This window comes from Echeneis naucrates, chromosome 23, assembly GCF_900963305.1.
Source record: "Echeneis naucrates chromosome 23, fEcheNa1.1, whole genome shotgun sequence".
NCBI lineage: Eukaryota > Metazoa > Chordata > Actinopteri > Carangiformes > Echeneidae > Echeneis > Echeneis naucrates.
The window spans coordinates 12,399,125-12,422,826 of NC_042533.1; the positions used below are offsets into that span (position 1 = coordinate 12,399,125).

At 40.2% G+C, this 23,702-nt stretch overlaps 1 protein-coding gene across 1 annotated transcript in view; it reads right to left on the reverse strand.

Annotated features, from left to right (window-relative positions):
* The window catches only part of camk1da (calcium/calmodulin-dependent protein kinase 1Da), a 50,761-nt gene that overhangs the window by 14,292 nt on the left and 12,767 nt on the right, over positions 1-23,702 (reverse strand). Inside the window, exons 2-3 of the mRNA XM_029494910.1 lie at positions 10,897-11,028; positions 7,785-7,859 (exon numbers count right to left, since the gene is read on the reverse strand). Coding sequence (XP_029350770.1) covers positions 7,785-7,859; positions 10,897-11,028 — 207 coding nt within the window. The remainder of the gene's footprint in view (positions 1-7,784; positions 7,860-10,896; positions 11,029-23,702) is intronic.

Genomic DNA, 23,702 nt, shown 5'->3' on the forward strand with positions numbered 1-23,702 from the left:
CAAATGGTCTGACTTCAATCCAGCTCTCAAAAATTCAATAATATTTCACAATTAATCTTTGAACATTAAGAAATCTGGATTCTTTTTCCCCCTATGTTCTTTTCAACAGCAGCAGAAAAGGCTTAAAAGATCACAGTGGACCAATAGGAAGCAGGAGATGGGGATGACTTTCAGTAGTTTCGAAATCCACTTCCTTTACGTTGTTATGCTACATGTCGACTGGATTTGGAGATAAAGCTTGTTATTATAAGAGCTGAGAGAAGTGATATTCTCCGAGTCAAATTTTAGATCAAAGTTACTTTTTGCAGCTTTTGTGTGAGAGAAATCATGAACCATACTGGCAGAAATATAAAGACATCCTAACCTGGAGTTTTCAAGGTCGTTGAGAAAAGTTAGAGCACATTTGATGCCAGAAAACACTGAAGTTGATCTGAGGTTTCTCCCGCTGGCAGATTCTTTCAGGAGATAAATGTATGTTTTACGACTGCACATGAACTTACTTGTTCAAGTGTTTAGTGCTTCACAGTGTGCACAGATGAGAGCAGGCTCAGGATCTGCTGAACAGACTCACAGCGCCCCCTGCCGGAGGACTGTTTCCTCTTTCATTTCATACAACACATGATCTTAGTGCAGTTGCCTCACTGCATCTCCAGAGAGGCACTAGTAGCAGGATCAGTACTAACATACACTACCAGTCAAAGGTTTGGACAGTCTTTCTCATTCAAATGATGTCTCCAAACTTTTGAATGGTAGTGTAGTCGTAATAATAGTAGTGAGAGTCAGAATCATGTGCTGTCAAGAACATTAAAGGACAGGCAAAAACACATATTAGCTTTGACAGACAATTGCAAAATTGCAATAGGAGAAGATACAACACCCAAGAAGGCACAAGGGCAAAGAAACACTTGCACACATGCAGTTGCATGCGACTGATCTGTGCGACAGATCAGATTAGAGCCTGTGGAAGTTAAACTCTAATGAAGTTTCTGAAAAAAAGAGATCAGAATTAATTGCTAATCCTCTCTCTAACTCTTCAAAGAGGCCAGCGGCTTGTTTGGTTTCAGAGGCAGTCGTGTCTGGGAATGGCAAGAAAAGCTGAAGACACACACAAACACACACACACACTCTGCAAAAGGGAGATCAGCCACCAGGCTGCATGGTTGCATAAGTGTTTTGCGTAAGGAGACCATGGCATCAGACAGCACCCACGCCAATATACACTAAGATGTAAAGCCAGGATCATGCACACACACACACACACACACACGCGCGCACACACACACACACACACACACACACACACACACACACACACACACACACACACACACACATCAAAGATAAACATACTGTTCCCACAATTAACAGTCGGACACTGATGCACACAGGCAGTAAAATCACCCTGAAGGTTGTCAGATCACCTCTATTCTGTGTTTCTAAAAGGTCATGGCAGCCTCATCATTTTGATTAAGTCTCTGGATGTGTTTGATATCGTAACTGTACGACCCACTATATTCACCCTCCATCATTTGATTTATGAGTGAGTTCTGCTGACGATCCCTCATCCCGTCATTACTGTAAAGCTGTTAGTGATGACGCCTGAACTCGGATACAGGGAACTGCCATCCCTTCACTTCAGAAGCACATGTACCAAGAAGCTGCTCTTTTTCCACACACTCCATATACCATCTACACAGGCTACTGCTTCAGGCCAATCTCAGGAACGTGTCGCTGAGTACAGACTGTTCCCAGTGGGTGGGCTTCATAACCCGCCCCGTACAACTAGTCAGGCGTGTTTTCAAGCAGACTCACAATATTCTGTTCATGCAAATTTCAATATACAGCCCTGTGAGGCACACACACAAAAACCCACACATACCAGCAGCATCATTGACAAACTGAAGAAAAGGGGCTGAGTTGGAAGCACATGGAAGTTGAACTGAAGTGTTGACACTGAAAAACACCTTCACAACCTGCTCACAGAGATTCAACCAATCTTATTAGATTTGTCAGTATAAGAGCAAAATAAAACAAATGTTTTAATTCAGCAGAGAATTCTTTAAAGACTTGAAACTATCGATAGATTACTTCAGGTACCAACGTTCTTCTGGAGTAAACTGATTCCTCCTCCTTCTTCCCATTCTGCTGGCTCTCCTCCATCGGAGGCAGGCAATTGTGTTGCTGACTTGTGGCGAAGGTTGTGCATCATTGCTGAAAGTCTGAGTATTCATTTCTTATGTGTGTGTGTGTGTAAGTGATGCTGTTCACAGTGACAGAGATGAAGAGCCACGTCAATCTTTGCTGGGTCATGCTAACTAACAGAAGAGCATCACAGATCTGACTGGAGCTACTGAGCTGCTGCAGTGCTCCATCGTCGCTGTTTCTGAGGCTGTGCTAAGGCTCTGGCTTGCTTCCTGCCATACAGTCTGTTTTCTTCACATAACCATTTTCATCAGATTATGGTGAAAACTATCATGTAAATGCTATTATTACATTAATTGTATTAAACCCTAAATCTGTGTAGACTTAATCTGATTCATGTAGCTGAACAGTAATCAAATAATAATTAAATAATATTAGAAATAAAATGATATTTATTTGATTTGGTCAAATAGGTCTTCATTTGAATCTTGTATGTGCCAAATTAAATGTAGAACAATAATTTGTTTCTGTTATATGATTCTTATTATGTAGGATTTGCCCGCACATCATTTTTGTCTCATCTGTTGAAGTGTTTTCTTTGAATAGCTGGAAGAGTAGCTAACTTGTTGGTACGTGCACAGAGGCACACCTCCCAGACATCAATCAAGTCAAACAAACTCTAAAATTACAAATATAATAAAACATGTAAATACCTTATTGAATGTAGTCTATAACAAAGTTATGTAGTGATAAATCTCGTCTAGATTCTATAATCATATTGCGAACGGTCTTAGTCTGCAGAGAGATGTGCACAGACTTTCATATTTCATAATCTGAGCTGAGCCTTAAAACCAGCTGTCAGGATTTCTGGACCTTCGTGATGTCACAACAAAGCAGTCAACGCCCTCAGCTATGCCAAAGTTCAGACAACCTGGACCCACCATGTCACTTTGGATTTACATGGATTCTGCTGTATTTTTATTGGGTCACTCATAAAATGGTCACCCAATCAGCAAAGAGCAGCATTGTATTATAAATATAATATACTTTGTAATACTGTTAGCAAAAGGGCTGTTCATTCAGGACAGACAAAATTTGCATAAAAATGGGTAATATGGCTGTACAAAATATGTAAATGATTCATTGAATTTAAGGACTTTAGATATAAAACAATAAAGCTCATGTTTAATGCAATAAACTATTTTTCACAAGTTCATTTAAACAACAGGATGTCAAAAGCTCAGCAGAATTGCATCAGGTTTTTTTTTCACAGTCTACATCTGATCGGACCTCAGGTCAGGTTGAGGGACGATGTCACAAATAAAAACTGGTGCTGTGTACCAGTAAAAAAGAAATCACGGGAGAGCCCGGTTTGTGACACATGCTGCCCAACTACTTCCTCGTTGTTCAAACTCAGTTTGTCTTTCCTTTATGTGTTTTAGATTTCATTAATGTACAATTCACAGCAAAAACATCAATATAAAGCCCACATTGCACTCAGTTGCATTGATTTTCATAGCAGCACGGTCTGATTGCCTCCCTGCAGTTGCGATTATGTAAGACAAGCTGTGATGAACGAAAGACACGCTGTCAGACAGCATTGATCTAGCACACTGCAATTACACAGAAAATATTCAAAATCCTTTCCCTAGAATTAGATTTCTGCTGGTTGGAGAAAAAAAGAGAGGACTGACATTTTAATGAATGCACATAATTATAACTAATGACAATTTGTTACAGTGGTGGTTTGAAAAACTTTGTGGAGCGGAGAGCTCCACTTTCTTTAAACTTTCTTCAATAAAGTTTTGCTGGAGCCATTTTGGAAGACAAGACGGTAAGTTAAAACAGATGAGTCGTATGGTGATGAAGCTGCTTTGTGCAGCTTAAGGAAGAAGAGCCTGCAGCTCTGAGGCCAGATAAAACAGAGGATGAACTGAGTCTGAGTTGTATGTACTTCGGGTTTCTTCTCTAAAGGAAAACATACCTTTCATTTCATTCTGTCTGTTCATTTCAAAACAGACAGTAATTTTTGTGGCATTATACGTCTGTATTTGACAAAGACAGGAAAGGATAGAGAGGATAGAGGATAAAGGATATATAGGATAAGAAAAACAAATGCAAGTTGAGATGAATAATAAAATAAATATTAGAAATGAATAAAGAAGTAAAAAAAAAAAAAAAAAAATTATTGTGGTTCAAAAGTAAATTCAAACCGCAATGCCTTGCAGAGCACACCAAAAAATGTGTCTGTGGAAGGTTGTTCCAAGAGGTGAGGCCCAACAGACAATTTATGTAAAAAATGTATCAAAATATAATTTCAATCAAACACACAATGATTTACAGTGAGTTAGGGAAGGAAAAAAATTGGTTTAAAAAGAAAAGGTTTAATGTTAATGTCATATTTTAATTACATGAGCTCTGTACGGTCTAAAAATGAACAGAGCTGAATTACCTTCACAGTAATGACAGCAATAATAACTAGTGCATAGTAAGTGCGAAACTTATTTTTCACACTGATTTCATCTGTATAGTTTACCTTTCCTAAGGACAGGTCCAAAATTAAAAAACGATCAAGACCATTTTTATCATGGTTTCATGTGAGTTGTTGACATAATTATGAAAATCATCCATGTGGAAAGAAAAATGCCTTTACTGACATTTGAGGCATTACAGAATTTCATCACGTCTCTCATATGCTCCTCATGTCAACTACAACAATTTTCAAGGTTGTGATAAAATGTTATAATCCAGGCATAACCTTCAACTCTGTCACTATGGAAACGAACCCATATTCAATGAGCAGGTGGTAAGAGAGGACAAATCTAAGTGAGCTGGAGGGAAGCGGGGGGTGAGAGAAATGATGTGAACAAAGCGGAGGCCAGATAGTGTAAAAGGAGAGACAAAAGAGTCAGAGTCAGAAATGGAGGAAGGAAGAAGCACGGCAGGAGGTCTCTGACACCTTTATGGGAAAGATCATTTTCTCTAAAGAAAACTCGCTGAAAGCAAAAAATACTGCTGAAGAACCAAATGAAACATCCGCTTGTACAATATATTCAAATATTGACCCTGAAATCTTGGGAGAAAATATGAAAGCATAGATACACATAAACAGGGTGGGGTCTATTATTATCTTACTCTGTTGTAACAAGCTGGAGTTGACAGCCAGCCAGGAAAAAAGAAATACTGTGAACTGCTTTAGTCATGAAAACAGGAAATCCAAAGGAAAGGTTAACACTGTGGGAACACAGCATTAATCAGAGTAAGACCTCTGACTGGAGTCTGGCCAGCTGATGACTTCTCCGTAACTTCTCAGTAGGCTGATCCGAGGAACTTCAGCTCTGTGAGGGGTGGAATATCTTTCTTAATCTGCTGATTAAGTCCTCTACTTGTTATGATGGTATCCTGAGTAATTTATTTATCACAAAAGTGAAGTCTTAACTTCAGCATGTCATTTTGAACTATTTATATCACAATGTCTCTTGAAAGTTGAAAGTTCAGTTACGGAAGAATTAACTATGCCTTTGGTCAATAGCCCTCTGAGTTCCCTCGCCCTGAAGTCTGTGTTTCTGTTGAAACGTCTGAACAAAGCTGTCTTTTAACCTCATGGATGATGGGGGTATAGGTGAAGGGTACTGTGTGCTTTTTTAAATTCATCTGGGCATATACTTTCGTCCTTCCTTCCTTCCAGAATAGATCACAGAACAATAAATTGACCTGGTTAGATTAGGTTGATAAAATTTGGATTGGATGATTAATAGCTGCACCTTAATTTTAACATATTCTGTCTAAATAACTGAATTCATGTAACATAGATTCAGCTTGTGGTTCATGAAGACTTTGAGATTCTCAGTGTGTGGCCACAACCCATTGTTGTGAGTCTTCCGTCACTATTTAAACAAAGTTTAAACAACAAAGTTTGTTTGGAACAAACAAAAGATTCTACAGGAATCATTTAAAGCTGCAACCTCCACTACGTGTCCTCAATGTTTACGTATCTGTGAAGCCCTGTGGATTAGTAGCTTAATGCCATTTAAAAGCAACATCAGCCTCTACTTAAGAGTTCATTCGTTACAGTATCACATGACGAAGCTTCTAGCGTTTTGTATTTTGACCACAGTTGGTTCAGAAATGGAGAAAACTGTACACGTGCTGTGGGTGAACATATAATCCACTGACAGTGGGTTGTGAACAGCCACTGTTGTATAATCCACAGCAGTGACTTGCACTCGAACTTGACTGAAATGCTTCTAGTACCAGCGTCAGACTTCAGACTAACTTCTCTTATGTAACAAGCAGTAACCTTGCAGAGGAGGTTAGTGGGGCACCCAAGGGTGAACCATGGGCAATGCTGCTTCCGTGTACTGCTGACCATCAAAGCAGATACGGCACTGATGTAACATAGGGCTTGGAGCTGCGTGGTTTTGTTGTGCGTGTGGGAGGACGGGTGGGCTTTTTGTGTGTGTGTATGTGTTTGTGTTAGCGTGTGAAATGCTGTTGTCATCTCAGTGTAGCTGTCATTAAACTGAGCAGTGTGTGTGTGTGTGTGTGTGTGTGTGTGTGCCGATGGGTAGGCAGCAGATAGGATTAAAAGTGTGAAAAAGACAGAGATGAGGTATTGTGAATTTTTGGCGCATCTATAGTGTTGTTGGAGTCAGTCATTATATTTTAATGAATCTCTATACATGACCAACTGTTCGTCAAAAAAAAAAAGAAACATAATTTCTTACATTTTCTTCCACTTTGTCTTTTCCCTGGTGATCCCTAACCTCCAAACTGCCTTTTTGACCTCTTGAGGGGCTGCTGGCTGCCCCTTAATCATCATAATGTTCAGATTGATCAAGTGACCACACAGTTGTACTTCAGAGGTGTTGGAATTCCATAAAAACTAGAAATTACAGCCTAATGACTGTCATTTCCCCAATCTGCCCTCACTAGTGTTGAATAAAGGCCAGAGAGGTTTCATTCACTTCAGATTGATATTTGAGTTAAATTGTGTTGTGTTGTGGACAAAAACTCATAGTGGTGAGTACCTCATAGCAAGAAGATTCTGGGTTAGAGCCAGTGGCAGGAAAGACTTGCTTTATGAAGCAGAAACCTCAGACAGAACCAGACTCAGGGAGGGCAGCCATCTGCCTCCATTCAACATGTTGACAGGCTATTAAGGATCTGTTTTATGTACTTTTGTTCCTGCTCTTGAGATAATTACATTGAAAATAAATGAAAATACTGGGGGAAAGTAAAAATCACTGAAAAAAAAAAACAAAACACAACAACACAGTAAGTAAGTTTGAAACCTGCATTAGGCCAATCCTGGCCTCCTCAACGACCACTTCATGGAAACCACATAGCTTCAGTTTATAACTGACTTTGTTGCTGGCCATGAGTCACACTGTCTTGGATGTATCCTCCTAAGATTTGCTGTTGCATGTCTGGTTTCATTTATAAATTAATAAAACAGGATACAAGAAATTAGTCAAAAGCTCGAGCTCGTGGCACCGATTAGCTCACTGCACCTTCCCACGACCCAGCCATTGAGCAGCACGGCATAATTACACTGCTGCATTGAACAGCATAATCATCTGTCAGAGACCCACGTAGACAGAAATGAAAAAAAAAAAGAGAAAAGAAGAAACTCCACTCACAGCTGCATGATCAGGTATAGGTGGTCAGGGCTCTCGTAGATATCCTCCAGTGCCACAATGTTCTCATGCTTGATTCTGAAAAGAAACAAACATTAGTGAAGCTTTTTATTACAAAGCTGCAGCAGCAATAACCCATTACCACAACTTAATGACTTTAATCCCAATGATTGCTTTTGGGCTGCAGAAAGTTTCCCATTAAATTTTCTGACACATAAATTAACAGGATTTATAATATAATACTAAACTGAGTTCTGAGTTCTACCCAATGTGACTCGATAAGCATCTGGTGAAACTCCACTGGTTGTGATGCCTCTAGAAATTTAGCTTCAAAGTTCATTCTTTACTTTTGAGGCATCACTTAGTATGTGCTCTGCTTTCTATTGCTTCACATGATCTTCATCAGAAAACTGAGATGGCCCCAGCTGTTGTAGAAATGGTAAAGTTAAAATTTTATTTATTTATTTATTTTTTCAACAAATGTAATACTTTGATGAGGGTTCTGTAATAAAATTAAAGGCTCTGGACCTGGCGGTGCTCTGCTCTGTCGATGTAACTGCCTGCATTAGCAGATGAAGGCTCCCTGACATCTGATATAGACAATGAGAGCCACTAAAGGAAAAGAGTAAGTGTATGTTGAGTTCTGGTGTTTTTGTGGACTTTCAATCCCATGTGTTTTTCTCTCTCAGCACACAGCTTTTTTCGGGGAATTGAACCAGCAACTTGTTCTCAAAGGCCCAGTCAGCTCTCATCTGATGTCTCCACGGTTACAGCACTGTGATTTGAGTGCCACATGTTCTATGTCTGTGTGCGCGTGTTTGTGTGTATGTAGTGGAGGATTCACAACCTAATACCTTATACATTGTAGAAACAGAGCTGACTTTGTGTGTGAGTGTGGGTTAATCAGCTGCAGCATTGAATAGAGAGGTAATCCCCTCCCCCCTTATCCACAAACATACACACACACACACACACACACAAAGACACAACAGGCACACAGGTGAGCATCTAACACTTATTACAGAGTGCATGATCTCGGTGACCGCAGGCAATGAACCATTGAAAGACACACACATTCTGAGAAACGCTCATAGTCACACAGGTTGAAAAGGAATAACGTGTGTGCATTTAAGACCTGCCTGGGGTAATGAAGGGCTGCCAGCAAACAGTTTGAGTGTAATGGCAGAGTTGTCAGGCAGCCCTCAGACGATAACGGCTTCATGCTGCAGTTTGTTATCATTCATGGATTTTTCCTGCATGTGTCCATCACACAGATGTGATGTGATATGTTAAATGTTTGTATGTTTTTTTCTTTTCAAAGTGACACTGCCTCAGGCCTAGGCTAAATACAAGTGATAAATCTATTAGTTGACGAACAGAGATTATTTGAAAATTGACAATTTTGGTAAATAATTAATCATCAACCCATTAAGTCAGTGAAGTTTCTGAGTAATCTCAATATGTGTTGATTTGTTGACAGTTTGAAAAAACAGTTTGCATAAACTCATTAGGAGAACATTTTCTAAGCTACTAAATGAAGTGAGAGGTAGGACTATTTTCAGTGGAGTCGCTGCTGATGTTCATGAGACTGTTTAAGACATATCATAACTTTTCAGTCTCAGTTTTTATATCCCCTTTTTTTATAGCCAGTTTATGGCTCACACACTACATCACAATATAACCAAACTGTCTTTTATTATTGTGTTGTGGCAGAGGTTAGACACTGTAACAGGATATGTTTCAAGGTATTTATTCATATTTTTCTTATGTAACTGAGTAATTGAGAGTTGAATTGAGTGACAACACCATTTTCCTCTTTTGTGCCATAAAGTAATCCAGCAGATTTCCCTCCAAACCTCAGCATCTCACACTGCCCGTCTGCTCGGTGATGCTCTCATTTGTTAACAATAATGAAACTCATTTGTCTACATGAATGTCTGCATGTCTCCCTCATTACTGGAGGCAATTCCCATTTTCTCTAATGTTACACAGAAGAGCCAAATTAGAAAATGTATTGTATAATACATTTGTATGGTCATAGCACACGAAAGCAAAACAATATCATTTCTGTGCAACTGTGGGACAACAGGCTTGGGGAAACAGAGAAAATCTCAGTTGTTAACTAGATTTGTGTGGTGATCAATGATTGCCATGGATCCAAACCTGGCGGCTCATTCAGTCCAATTAAAACCTGCTCTGCATTGACTTCCATCAAAAAAATGATACTTTAAGTATTCAAAATAAAATATTTTTTTTGTGGTAACAAACACTAACAGAAACACACTTCACAGACAGTGTATGATGTGTTAAATGCCCAATGTGTCCCACACTGGTGGCATCAGGAGTAACATTGTGGTTGATGTTTGTTGCGGCATCAAGAACATAGACTGAAAATGATGATGGATAAAACCTCTGCTGGTGACAACAAACTCCTGAGGAGCAGTTGTGAGGCTCAGAGTGGGTTGGTCTGCTGTTGCCTTCTTGGCAGTACTTGACTCTGGTCAACTCCTGGATGATCCCGAAATTAGCAAAGAAGTGAGGGCTGGTCAGAGCTACGACTCACCAGCATAAGCTTACCCTCCTGTCACTTAAAGAGACCACGCCCACAATTATGAAAGACATAACATTCATAATAATCTCATTAATGGAATAATACTGAGTTGTGATAATAATGAGTTAATGGAACATAAAAAAGAAGGAGCTGTCAGCAATCTCTCTGTCGACTGTAGATCATCTGATTATCCTACAAACTCATATGGTGTTTTCTTACAAATTAAGATAAATGGTCTCTTCATCCATTAGATGCCTTTACTTTTTTGCTCACAGCATCTTTAAACACGGACACAGAACTCAGTATCCAGACCTGATTCTTTTCTCACTGTACAGCTCTATGTTCTCTATTCTGCAGACAGACAGAAGTTTCAGTCGTGATGTGCGTTCATACGTGTGGTAGGCGGGCTGTGGATCGTGACCTAGGTTGGGGGATGAGCAGGCGGGTTGGTGGGGTGGGGGTCGTGATGTTTGCAAGAGAGAGCAGACGCACAGTTTCCCCGGTAACCAAGAATTATGAGGCTTGTGTTTTTATGTGTGTGTGTGCCAGTTCCACAACCCTCACCTCCTCAGCACAGCAATCTCATTCTCGATGCTGCTCTCCTTCCCCTTCAGGGCCTTTTTAGGGATGCACTTCACCGCAAAAACCCGGCCGGTCAGCTTCTCCTGGGCCAGGACCACCTCTGAAAACGCTCCTCTGTGAACACAAACCAAAGGTCACGTAAACTACCAGCAGCTTGTATGTGAGGTCACGGGAATGTCCTTCCTCTGGATTTTTATAATTTTTTGGAGTATCTATACTTAACTTGAGTCTTATTTTTATAGAAACTTGACTTCAACTTTAGTGGGCTTTCACGCCACTAAAATTAAACAACATATTGGTTTTATTGCCAATATCTTAAAAACTATGAAGTAATATAAAGGACTTACAGTATCAGTGTCAGCTATGTTGTTTAGATAAGTTTGAATCTGGCAGAGGCCTAATGATGGTTACATTTGATAAAGATGATGCAAATGATTCTTCAAAAGAGCAGCTTGTTTGTTTCAGAGTCACCAGGCTATGGAAACTCTCAGTGTAACCAAAGGGCTAAAAGGTTCTGGATACTTCAGCATTATTAAAATCAAGGGCTCCAGTAAGTCAAATATCTGATCTGACTGAACAAAATCTAAGAAACATCTGACCAGGAACATCTGTACTTGCTCTGATTCTACCTCTGGTCATTATGACCATGAAAAGACTTTTTGGTTATTTCAGCTGAGAGAACTATGTGCATTCTGTCAAGGTTAAAAGTTGATGTTGATGAAGTTGAAGTTTCTGAAAACACAGTGTGAACTGTAATTTACACTGAAGTTGGGGTGGCTGTATCAAATACAAACATACTGCTGGTATTTGATAGCTAATTTTAGTCCAGACTTCCCAAAAGGAGGATCAGGATAGGCCTCACTTGGTCCTTAAACCTTTTTATTTTTGGTCATTTCCTGCAGCTGGTCAATCCAATCTGCCTTTACAACACAATGCAGAGTTGGATATTTGCTAAATTAAATTTAAAAAAAGAAAAAAGAAAAACAGAGTCAATTTAACCCCAGGTTTAAAACTCCGTAAACTCAGTCATTCCACCATTTAGATCCCATTAACCACAGGCGCAACCTGTATCTGATGATCTTAATATGCAGAAAATTGCACAGCAACAGTAATGTGATTGGATCTGCCAAGTGTAACATTAGAACATTTGCATGTTTTTTACTTATTCACTGAGAACGGCTGCTGAGGTTCATATTAATTTAAAATTTTCCCCTCTTGCGTCATAAAACCTGACGATCGTCAATAACAATACTGGGCCAATATTATGCAAAATAATATGAAATTTAAATTCAGTCAAGTCTTTCAGTTCTTGGATGAGTGTGTATGTTTGTGTATGTGCATGCGTCATGACAACGACGACGAGCAGGGTGATGAATGAAGATGAGCCCATTGCTAGTTAATCTGCCTGAACCGAGCGTTGACTCCTGTGTCGCTCTGCCTCCAGCCTCACCAACGTTACATTAGAGTAAACATCTCTGTGGCCTTATCTCTTGTCTCCTCGTTTTCCCTCTTAACTCTTCCTGTTCAACATTCAGGCTGCCTGCAGCTCACATAAAGCCAGATTTATTACATTCAAATACACGCTAACAGCCGAATGCTATGAAATCTAGGGCTCTCCGCTTGTTTCTGTATTTCTGACCTTTCAGTATGAGCATGCATTGTGCTATGTTGTGAAATCCTTAGCCAGAGGTCTTTTGTTTTATCCCGGAGCTCACTTTCTTCAAGATTTCAACTTCAGCACTGAAGAATGAAATTTGAACACCAAGTGGAAACCCAAAGTTACCTCACCGATTGGTAACTTGAAACAGGAGCAGGAAATTCATAGGAAAGTATTTAATGAGGTAATAAATTAAGTGAGAAGTGGGGACATATTCACATAGACTTCAAGATAATCTGACCGCTTTTTACAAAGAGTATAAGATTTTTCCTGAATTGTAATTCCGGCCAACTGACCCATTTCTCACTATTCTTTTGGCTCTGTTTGGATGTCCAAAAGTGTCCAGTGTAAACAGATATCCTGGTTTGTAAATTCTCCTTAATGGTCACCAATTGATGTCCACCAGGTCTCCAAATTTTCTGCCTTGTTCTGCCTCGTACCATCCATACAACCAGTTGATAGATACTAAAGCTCTTCGTAGACAGCAGAGTCAGATTAGAATTCTGTGCCGGTTTTGTGTGTAAGAGTGTAGTCACCATCTGTTTGTGTGGGACAATATGGAGCTGTGGGATGCCTTGATGGCTCACCTGGTGGATTGTGTACCAATAAAGCCTGTAGCAGCACGCGTTCAAGACCCGCCAGTAGCCCTTTGCAGTATGTCATCCCTTCTCTCTCTCTCTCACCTTTCCAGCCTCTCTCTCAGTGTAGCCAATCAAATAAACAAATAATATCGTGGTGCACTTGGAGGTAGATGATAGTTACTGTATTTCAGAAGCTGCCAACCTTTCTGTCTTGAAAACATCTTTGGGTTTCAGTTGGAATATATCTCGTTTTCAGCCATGTTTCAAGAGCGTGCAAAATTAAACTAAAAAACTCTCAGAGTAGCCCCTTCTGTCGGCTTCACCCAGTTTTGAGCAGTTACCCAGTCTTTGTTAGAGGGAGCGCTGCTTTTTCTTTGAGGTGGTCTCTGTCATATTCTGCTGCAGCCTACAAAGCTCGTCACATTGTACTGATTCACAATTTTGCTTGCTAGGTTTTGGAAGTGTCTCTCCTGCAGTGTAGATTTTTGAAAACTAGAGTCAATGAAAATGTCTCAATATGTGGGACTTAGGGCAAGGGATAAATTGCTTTGCAGTCCAATATGTGCTGTGAGCCACTCCTTTAGCCTTCCTCAATTATCTGACGATGTTAGCAACTGTACTTTGCAACAGCAGAGCTTTGAGCTAAAAGTTTATGTCAGCATGTCACAGAATTTGGTCAAATTTGTCCAATATGTTGTCAGAGGCACACCATGGGATCTGCTCAGCTGTGGGCTACACCTCATGCAAATCAGCCAATGTTAGCAAGCTAATGATAGCATTTTAGTTGAAAGCACTCAAAACACTTGTAAATAATGGAGAACCTATGGCATACATATTTTCAACCTTGTGAAAAATGCAACTGAAAAATAATGAGATAACAATAGTGGCCTAATTCCAATATCACATGACAGAGATAAGACTAACGGGAGGGTAATAAAACGCTAATTTCCAAGTTGAAGGAGCACAGTGGCCGGCAGGAGGGCGACAATCGCGGGCATGTGGCACAATTGTAATTTCCAGAGATTGCACAGGCAGTGTAGCGGTTGAGTTCATGCTGTTGAAATTCACACACTATGCCACTGAATGGACTGTGCACACAGTGAGGCGCAGCATTAGCCTTGTGTGTGTTGACATAACCTTGGGCTTTACTGAAAAATATTGTTGCACCATTGGCAAAATAGAAATAAAGTGAGCAAGTGCAACGAGGCTCATATTTAAAATCACTTAAGCATGGGTAATCAAAAATATAAAGAAAGAAAGAGCATTTGGATTGGATCATTTATGTGTTATAATAACTCCACTAACCTTTTTCTGTTGATTCAATGTATCGGTTAAGACCACATAGATTTTATCAGTCTAAACTCATTCAAGGGCTTCAGATGAGGCCCTTTCCATGTCTCCATCTTACACGCCTGACTGTTTGGAAAATGAATTTCATACCACGTTGCCTTTCATACAAACAACTGCCACACCAAACCTTTATCACTTCGTTCCCCTCCTCCTTTTTGTTGAGGTTTTCATTCAAGTGTGTTTTATGCTCCTGATTTAAGAGGAAAGCAGCTGTTGTGTGTGACCTCTCTATCACTTCAAAATGTGTGCGAAGTGCAAGAATTTTCAGGTAATTTTCTCACCTTCACTTCCTTCTCCTCTTCCTCTCTCACCCTTCCCTCATCTTTCTCTCTTTGCCTCTCACCTCACGTGCTGCACATCTTTCATAGTGACAAGTGATCACGCTGCTGGTTTCCCTTAGAGATCAAAGTGGACAGTCCAACAACAAATTGGATCAATTCAGTTGCCCCAATCTCTCGCAATCACACCCACACATGCATGCATACGCAGACAGACAGATGCACAGACAGCATAGGCACACACACCTGTTTGCACTGATAATAGTTGTTGTGGGTTCTGATGACGTCAAAGCCAGACTTAACAAGTCGGTTGTGTTGTTTGTTGTGATGCTTCACTCACACACACACACACACACACACACACACACACACACACACAGGCAGAAGGCCGTGTGAGAGAACGTACTTGCATATGTGTTGCTGTTTTCTCAGCAGATGCCTGACATCCCTTTGTGTGTATGTGTCCTGTACACAATCCAGTTGCTTTGTACCTGGGTTTTATCTAGGATGTGAACTACAACAATAATGCATTACAGATTATAGGGTTAGCTGTTAGAAGTTAAATACCATGTCTGAATGGTGGGAAAAATGAAGCTGAAGCACACAGAAAGAAATGTCTGGTGAGAGAGAAAGAGAGAGAATGAGGAACAGATTCACTAAATAAGCTACAAACACACACACATACACACCACATCTACCACAGCAGCAGGTACACAGCACAGTCTGCTTCACTTTTTCACATTGGCTTGAAACACACACACAATTACTGAGACACACACATTTACACACCCCGAAACACGTTAAAGGGCCTGTGTGATTCATTTGATTGGAGGAAGGGAGCCTGTATGACATCTGGCAGCTGGGTTCACACACTGTACCGTGTATGAGTGTGTGTGTGCACATGTCAGGGTTTGACTATCTAGCGGTCCCCGCTTGCTGTTACCCACGGCAACAATGATTGCATTTTCTCCAGCATGAACCTGTGCAGCTGTGTCAGTCAACCTCCACTGTGCGCAAAGCAAGAAATTTACTGGCTGAAATGGTGTGTGCAATATCAAACATACATCAAAAAATCCGCAATACATACACACACACACACACACTGTTTAAGACAGAGATAGAAATAGGCTGACAAGGTGACAGTGACACATTTAACATGGAGACTGGCAGCAGCCCTCAGTGCCTTTCAATGTCAGGCTGAAAATACTTCCATCTGAAAACATTCAATGATCATATTCCACTCTAAACAAAAAAAATATCCAGGAGCAAGGTAACTATCCCAAACTTGGATTTGGTGAATGTTCTGTGTAAGGGAACAAACACTTCAGAAAATATTTCAAATTTTAAGTAACAACGATCCACACAGTTTCTGAAAAAAGTCATACTAAGTTAAAATGATTGCAGGAGAGGCTAAAAGGTCATAGTGGGAAAACTAAGATGCAATGCAGCGGCAAGACTCAACAAGCCTGGAAAATCTGAACATTTGGCCTGATAATAGGAAAAGACCAAAGTGACAATTTGTCCTGAGGGGAATGAATGTATGAAGCAGGTTATCTGGCTGCTAATCCAATTGTGTTTGAATTACTCTGTAATACTCAGAGAAAGAAAAAAAAACTATTGAACATTGATGCTTGTCATAAGTTCTCTTCCTCTGGGAACCATGACTGTTTTAAATGTTTTTGTGAAATATAATTGCAATCACTCAATATCCGATCTTCCTCGGATGACTAAAAAACAAGGTGTGGATGTTGTGGGTGATTTTTTTTTTTTTTCCAACACCTTCACAAACAAAATGAGAATCTGCTCTCTGGGATCCATATAGGAGGCGGGAGAAAAATGAATGATGGCCAAACTGGCAGGCTTGTCCAACACCTCCCACTGTCCACATGAAACCTCAAGCGCTTTTGAAAATTGTTCAATCACTATTCATTGTTGCTTCCATTCATCCTCTACCTACCCTTTCCCTGTGAACCGTGTTTTCTTTTTCCCAGACCTTGCCACACCCTCTTGCCCTGCAGTAAACCCAGCTTCCCTACCTTCCTACTCCCCTGATCCCAATTGCCTAATCAGTTCTCAGTATATATACTGACGCATATCCACTCATTCCCTGACAGACATGTACTTTACAGCTTTCCTTCCCTGTTTCTGTTAATTTTGTATTTTATTTTTTCCTTGTGTTTGCTTCTTTCATTAAACAGTTTTAATTGTCTGCCTGTTCCCAACTGCTGACCGACACATTTGACTACACCCCTGTTTATTTTTTATGCTTCTTCCTGCCACTTATTTTCTCCATTTATCTTTTGTTCTTCAAAGAATCAGCCTTATACTTACTTTACTCTTGTCCAACCTCCTGATTTATCGGTCATCTCAACATATCAGTCACCTCTTTATTACACAACGATCTACAGAGACTGATGTGCTAGCATGACAGTCTATTGAAAGTGTGAGGAGGTTGATGTGCAAGGATGATAAAGATCTGGCAGTGATCTACAGAGACCAAAAGGTTAGGATGACAATGATCTATAGAAGGTCTTAGGAAAGTCTAAAGAACATGTTACGTTTGGATTACAAAGCTCTATAGAACTTGACATATGCATGTTTCATAAACCAGAATCTGAAAAGAAAAGGCCCAACTGGACTGTGTATCCTGAAGACAGGAGCGGTGGCTAAACATAATTTATTTTCTGTCAAAAACGTAAATCTCTGTTTTATAAACAAAACTATTTATTGATGGAGTGGAAATTACTTAAAATGATATGATTTCACTCTGGTATTAACAAAGCTAAACAAACAGGACTCTGATGCAAACGTTTTTTTTTTTTTCTACATCCATCAGTGCCTTTCTGTTGACTCAGAAAATGGCCAAGAACAGTGGAACTGACATAAATTGAGGCTCTGACATGCCACTAAAGGCTCTCAGTAATTGCCTGAATTCATTTACTGAGAAATGTTAACACACCTCTCACAAGATCAAGAGCACAATCTAATCTGAAGCCTGTTGTTGACTCCTCTTATTCAGTGTTGGCACCAGTTTCATCAGGTTCTTAACAAAGTCCTAATCTTTCCAACGGTTTTCTTCCCTGCTCCTATCATCTTGAAGGGCTTTTATCTGCTGAATTTACATTTTATAGGGGTTATTTTCCTGCAATAATATAATTTTCTCAAATGCAACTGGGCCTGAGCAGCACAAAATGAAATGGAGCCTCAAATACAGATTAAATGGATGAAAAAGCATCTGGATAATAAAAAAGACATCTGGAAAGGAAGTGCAAAGCTTTCTGATTTCAAACACACATACATACACATATGCAGAGACAGATAATGTCAGCTCTGGAGATTTGTTTCTGCCTGATCAATAATTTGCAGTTTAATCAAACCAGGAAGGGAAACCTGAATGGACGCACACACACACACACACACACACACACACAGCAGTATGCCTGATAATGAGAGAGCATGGACAAGGACAAAATATACAGCTCCAAGCTGACGTCATCACTGGGTAGACCGCATACACACATATTACACGCATCATTATTTTCATGTGCTTTGAATACAAAGTGATCTGCTTGAACTGAGTGTCACTGCCAGTTGAAACATAGGACAGAAGCACCCAAAATGACAGAAGAAACGTGAAAATGACACTGACGAAAAGAACAGATAGAGAGAGAGAGATGGGAGGTCTGAAGCGCAGATAGGAGGGCTGCTTTGGTGGAAAAAGGTCTGGAATGCTCCTGGTTCAGTTCTGAGTTTGTGCCACTTGGCTCCCAGACAGAAAAATGTCTTCCGAGGCGTATTCCACTGCCCAGCATGCCAAGTGGCCTTGGTGCACTGGGAATTCAATAGATGACCTCAGCTCAGTCAGGAGAAAGAGGAAGGTGTGAGCAGAGGATGCAATGAGGGCTGCACAGTATGCATAAAAGAAATCATATTGTGATTATTTTGCTTGCTATTGTGATAACTGATAGAATTTTAGTCAGAATAAACGTTTTAGCATGCAATTTTCACAGTTCGATGCCATTTTGTTTGGTCTTGCATCAACATGTTCCTTCATATCTGAAGAATAAGATTCATAGGTCAGGTCGTCTCTGTAGCAACACAATGTCTATGGTGCTGACAATGTACAACAATGTTTTGACACATTTTACATTTATGAAAAAACATACAGCTCCTGAGATTTGGATATAATAATCTGCCATATAATTTTGACTACTTTTCAATTCATTGTGCAGCCCTTGGTGTGATCACACCTTTGCCAAAGTAACTGTATAGAATTGGGTCAATTCATCCTGCTCATATATACACAATATTTTTTTATATAATGATTAAGTTCTACAGAATAAAAGTTCAAGTACGCTGCCACCCTTCATCCATAATCCCTTGCATTTGGAGTTATGTGCTGTACATCTTGACCTGCCCTGTCTTCTGTGTGTCTTTGTGTGCCACTTCCTGTTTTATTTTGATACTCACATTCTGTTTCAAAGCAGTTCACCTCACTTCCTGTTTTCAACCCTGTTTGGGGTTAAAAACCATTCACTAGAATTAAGTCCTATAGGAGCCTCAGTGACATGACGGTGTGAAACTGAGTGCAGTAAGAAATTATTGCAATTCACCCTTTTCTTTCCTGATGTTACCATATCAATACAGACCCAATGCATTTCCATGTGTGGTAATGTGAGCTCCATGTACACAAAAAGTCTTACTTTCCTTTTAGGGAAATATAGAGGTTTAATAATAATGATGATAAAATATTTAATTCAACATTAATTGTGGCCTTCTTTCTGTTTAACCAAGTTGTTTCTCTGGCTCAAACAACATTAATCTGGGAAAATAAGATCTTCCTGAGTCTGAAGATGTATCAAATGGGAATCTCCCAAAAGACACAGAAAGAGCAATTTAACACCAATAACTATGGTAGAAATATAGCCACTCGTATCTCCTTATCTCTTAGGCATTTTATGCCTATATTAAGCCAGCGAAAATCAGGAAGTAATGGAGAGATGTAAAACAAAGGTCCAAAGATCAGATACCAATCTGAACATGAAGCCCCAGAAGGAACATGAACTCGTTGCTCTCGCCGAGTGAGCCCTAGCACACGCTTGCACACACATACACACTCTTAAATAGTCACCATGCAAAAGAGTTAGAGACTTCAATGAGGAAAAGAACGTTAAAATCCCTTTTCCTTGTGTATCTTCCTTCCTCTTTTTTTGTAATAGTGTGTGTGCCATAGGTTTTTGTTGCAGAGTGTGTAGGTTTAAATAGCACCGTTGCCACGGCAGCAATTAAGTGCCAATTATAGTCTGTATTCTCACTGTGACTCCAACAGCAGAAAGATGAGGAGCGAGAGAGAGAAAGAAAAAGTGAGGGAGAGAATGACTGTGCAGGCGTCTCTGCAATTAAGACAAAAATCTACTCAACAGACACGTCAACCAGAATGTGCTCTAAAAGCTCCAGATGACAGTGGGATCAAGCTGTTGTCCATATGGAGGTGAATCGGGTCTCCACTCCACCACCATGACAGATGGGACATGCATGCAGAGCTCCGCAGGACACAATTAAACATTAACAGAAACATGAATCAGTGCATGGAGGCCCAGATTGCCCCAAGTCACTATCACTAGATGTGCGTCAATCTCAGGTGTGTAAACCCAACACAACATCAGATAACACACAATAGACAGCCAACAAAAACAGATGCTCTAACAACCTGTTTTCTGTTTTCCAAACTGTGAATTTTCTGACTCACTCAATCTGCTAATGATGGGATCAGAATACGAGACTCCCAGCTCTGGTGAGGCTCTACTTAGACTGAGACTTGAGCTCAGTGCTACGTTTCATTTAGCAGAATGGCAATGCAATGCAATGCTATCATGCTTATCACCAGCAGATGAAATCTTTACCATTGTGTTAACATGCTACCATTTTTACACTTGCTGGGAACATAGACTGATGAGGGTGCTATTGGTTTTGCAGATATTTGGATGTAAACCTAAAGTAATCAGAGTTTATACTCTGGTGATAATAATGCGCTGCACGCTTCAAGCATGGCTGAAAAACACAAAGCTGACCCTCAACCAAAATTGAACTACACCTGTTCTTGCCACTAAACAACTGTGACTAAACTAGTTTTATCTTAGCTTAATACTACAACTCATGAGAATAAGTAATGATATTAATGGACAAAGACTTTCGTCCAACTATTGACAAAGCCATAGCCTTATTCACATTGGTAAATGCCAATCGATCTGATGCTCGTCGACTATTGAGATCATCCAGCATCAACACAATGATGCGTGTTAATGTTCCATCACGTTTTTTACCGTTCTTTGGCAGTATTTTTCCATTTCATCAATATTCAGTATTAGCTATTGGAATGTTTCTGGTTAAGCTGAGTTAGCATTTGGTGTGTGTGCGTATGTGTGTTTGTAACTCCGTTTTCAAGGGGGTGGCTGCATAGGCAATAAATGAAGATGATGATTCCTGTCTGTTCTGTGCTCACATCATGTCACACAGATATAGACACATATGAGCACACAAATGCAGCCGCTGAGGTATGTCTTTGCCATGGCAACAGCCCTGACCACATCTGGGATGTCTTTTGTTTACTTTAATTACCATGGAAACAGCCTCAGTCTGCGTGTGGAAGCTCACGGACTCTGCACTGGGTAATCCACTGTGTGTGATCGCAGTCATTTCTGCATTAGGGAATGCTTTTGTGCCTCTGTATGACACTGGTAAATGTAGAGCAGCTTGGGAGAGCACAGTAAATGTTTAAAGACTAAAATGAGAAAAACAAAAGAGAAGAAAACTGATAAATGATGACAAGCATCCTGATAGCGAATGAGCAGCAGCACAAAACACTGATGTAATGTAGACTGAATGAATGAATCAAGATGAATCCATGGAGGATTCTGCTCTTTAATTCAGTCTCCCATCAGATGTATGTATCAAATAAATTATTTAATTCATCTTTGTGGCGTTAAGTACTTTGACTCACTTTGTGATGTCCAGTCTTGACACGATCAACGTTTTGGATTATACTTTAATGTTAAAGGAATTACTTGTAGGTGTAATCAAAAAGTAATTCTTAGTTCCTCTCAGGTCCACAACGCATTTCAGCATGTCCCACCAACCTGCTTTCCATCAACATGCAACTGTCTTTCCAGAACGAGCCACTGAAAAATGCTGCACAGCTACATGGCTGAAATGCTGAATGACTGCTGCCAGCTGCCCATTGACATAGAGTCATCACCCGATGTTAGCTGGGATTGGCTAAAGCCCCCCAAAACCTTGCATCAGTACACGGCACAGGTAATGACAGTTTAATATATATTTTTAATCTAGGATCTAGTCTAGACAATCTATAGTGAAAGATGTCAGTGTTATGTGACATATAACTATCAACGGGTGTTTTCTCTGCCTTTGCTGGGACAGTCATACTAGAACAATGAGCAAGATGCCAAGTCTCTTGATCATGTGAGTTCAGAGACTTAGACAGGATGTCTCTGAACATGGTCATCAAACAGAAAACCAAGATGTTCCCAGCCTGCGCAGGCAATTCATGAGTAAAAAAAGTCCCGTAATCAGCAGCTTCAGAGCTGGAGGAGGTCAAGACCAAAAACGAGTTCATATCAAAGTGAATATTGGATATAAGCACTAGGAAGCAAAGCTAACTTAAATTCACAATGTGAACAGTGGAGCTTCTCTTTCACAGATAGCCGTAGGTGACTCAGCAGCTTGTCTCCACTGACCTTGGAGATTCCCCACACACACAGACACACACACAAACGCCTGTATTGCATTGAATGTGGTAAAAGGGTGCAAGCCTGACTGCAGTGACAGTAACACAAACACTGGCAGCACAGCAGCAGAGACTTCCAGGCGGTTCCAAGACTCGTGCTGAGAGAGAGACATACCGAGAGACATGACGGTGGGGGGAGCAGCAGAGAGAGACAGGCAGACGAAGAGACATACAACATTTTCTCACTCTACTCTTTTTTAGACAGAGGTAAAAAGACGTGATGAAGCTCAGCTCTGGAGCCTGGTCTGGTTTGGATGTAGTAGTGAGGAGTACTCACATGTACAGAGCTAGTTTAATGAGAAATGAAGGGTTTGACAGTCAAATTTCAGCAAACAAATTAAATATATTCATTCCAACATTTTGGAACTTTGAACAGTAAACCACTGATATTTGGTGTGTGTCCTATCCCACTTCAACACCTTTACATTTTGATCTTATATTTGAAAGAAAACCTACAGAAAAACCGTGTCTTCCTATCCTGCTCTATGTCACCTTTTGGCTGGCAGAGGACTTTGGGTCACACAGTGTCAGTAAACATGACTGTATTTGCCTATGATAAAGCCCTTTCATTATGTTTCCACTCTTCTAATCTTACTTGTGAGTCTTTTTCAGGGGCAGTAAGCCAACATACCAACTCCTCACAGTGCGCCAGCACAAACAGTCAGCCATCTAGACCTGAAAATCCACAGTGCAGAAGAATCTAGATGCTGGCCCTCCTAGGTGAAACTGAAATCACTCTTGCACCATTTTTTAGATGAACCACGTAACCATTGGTTACAGATCAATTCCTTGATGTGTATCTGACTGAATGCAATTAACTACATAAAAACAGCTGACACAGCCATGCTGGCACAGCATGTCTTTGGAAAAAAAAAACAACAAAAAAAACAATGTTGTTGTCTTGACGTCATGTAATAATTAAGCGTAACAATCAGCTTTACTTAGGGGGAAAAAGGCCTTCACAGACCGTTCTGTGAGAACAAAAAAGAAAGTGTTACTGAATGGCTCTACCACAACAAGCTCTATCATGTACTTTGTTTCCAGTCTGGTTGTTAGATGTGTAAATGAGTATTTAAATGGAATTAGAGGGATTCCTGAGAAAACTCCTTCTCTTGTGT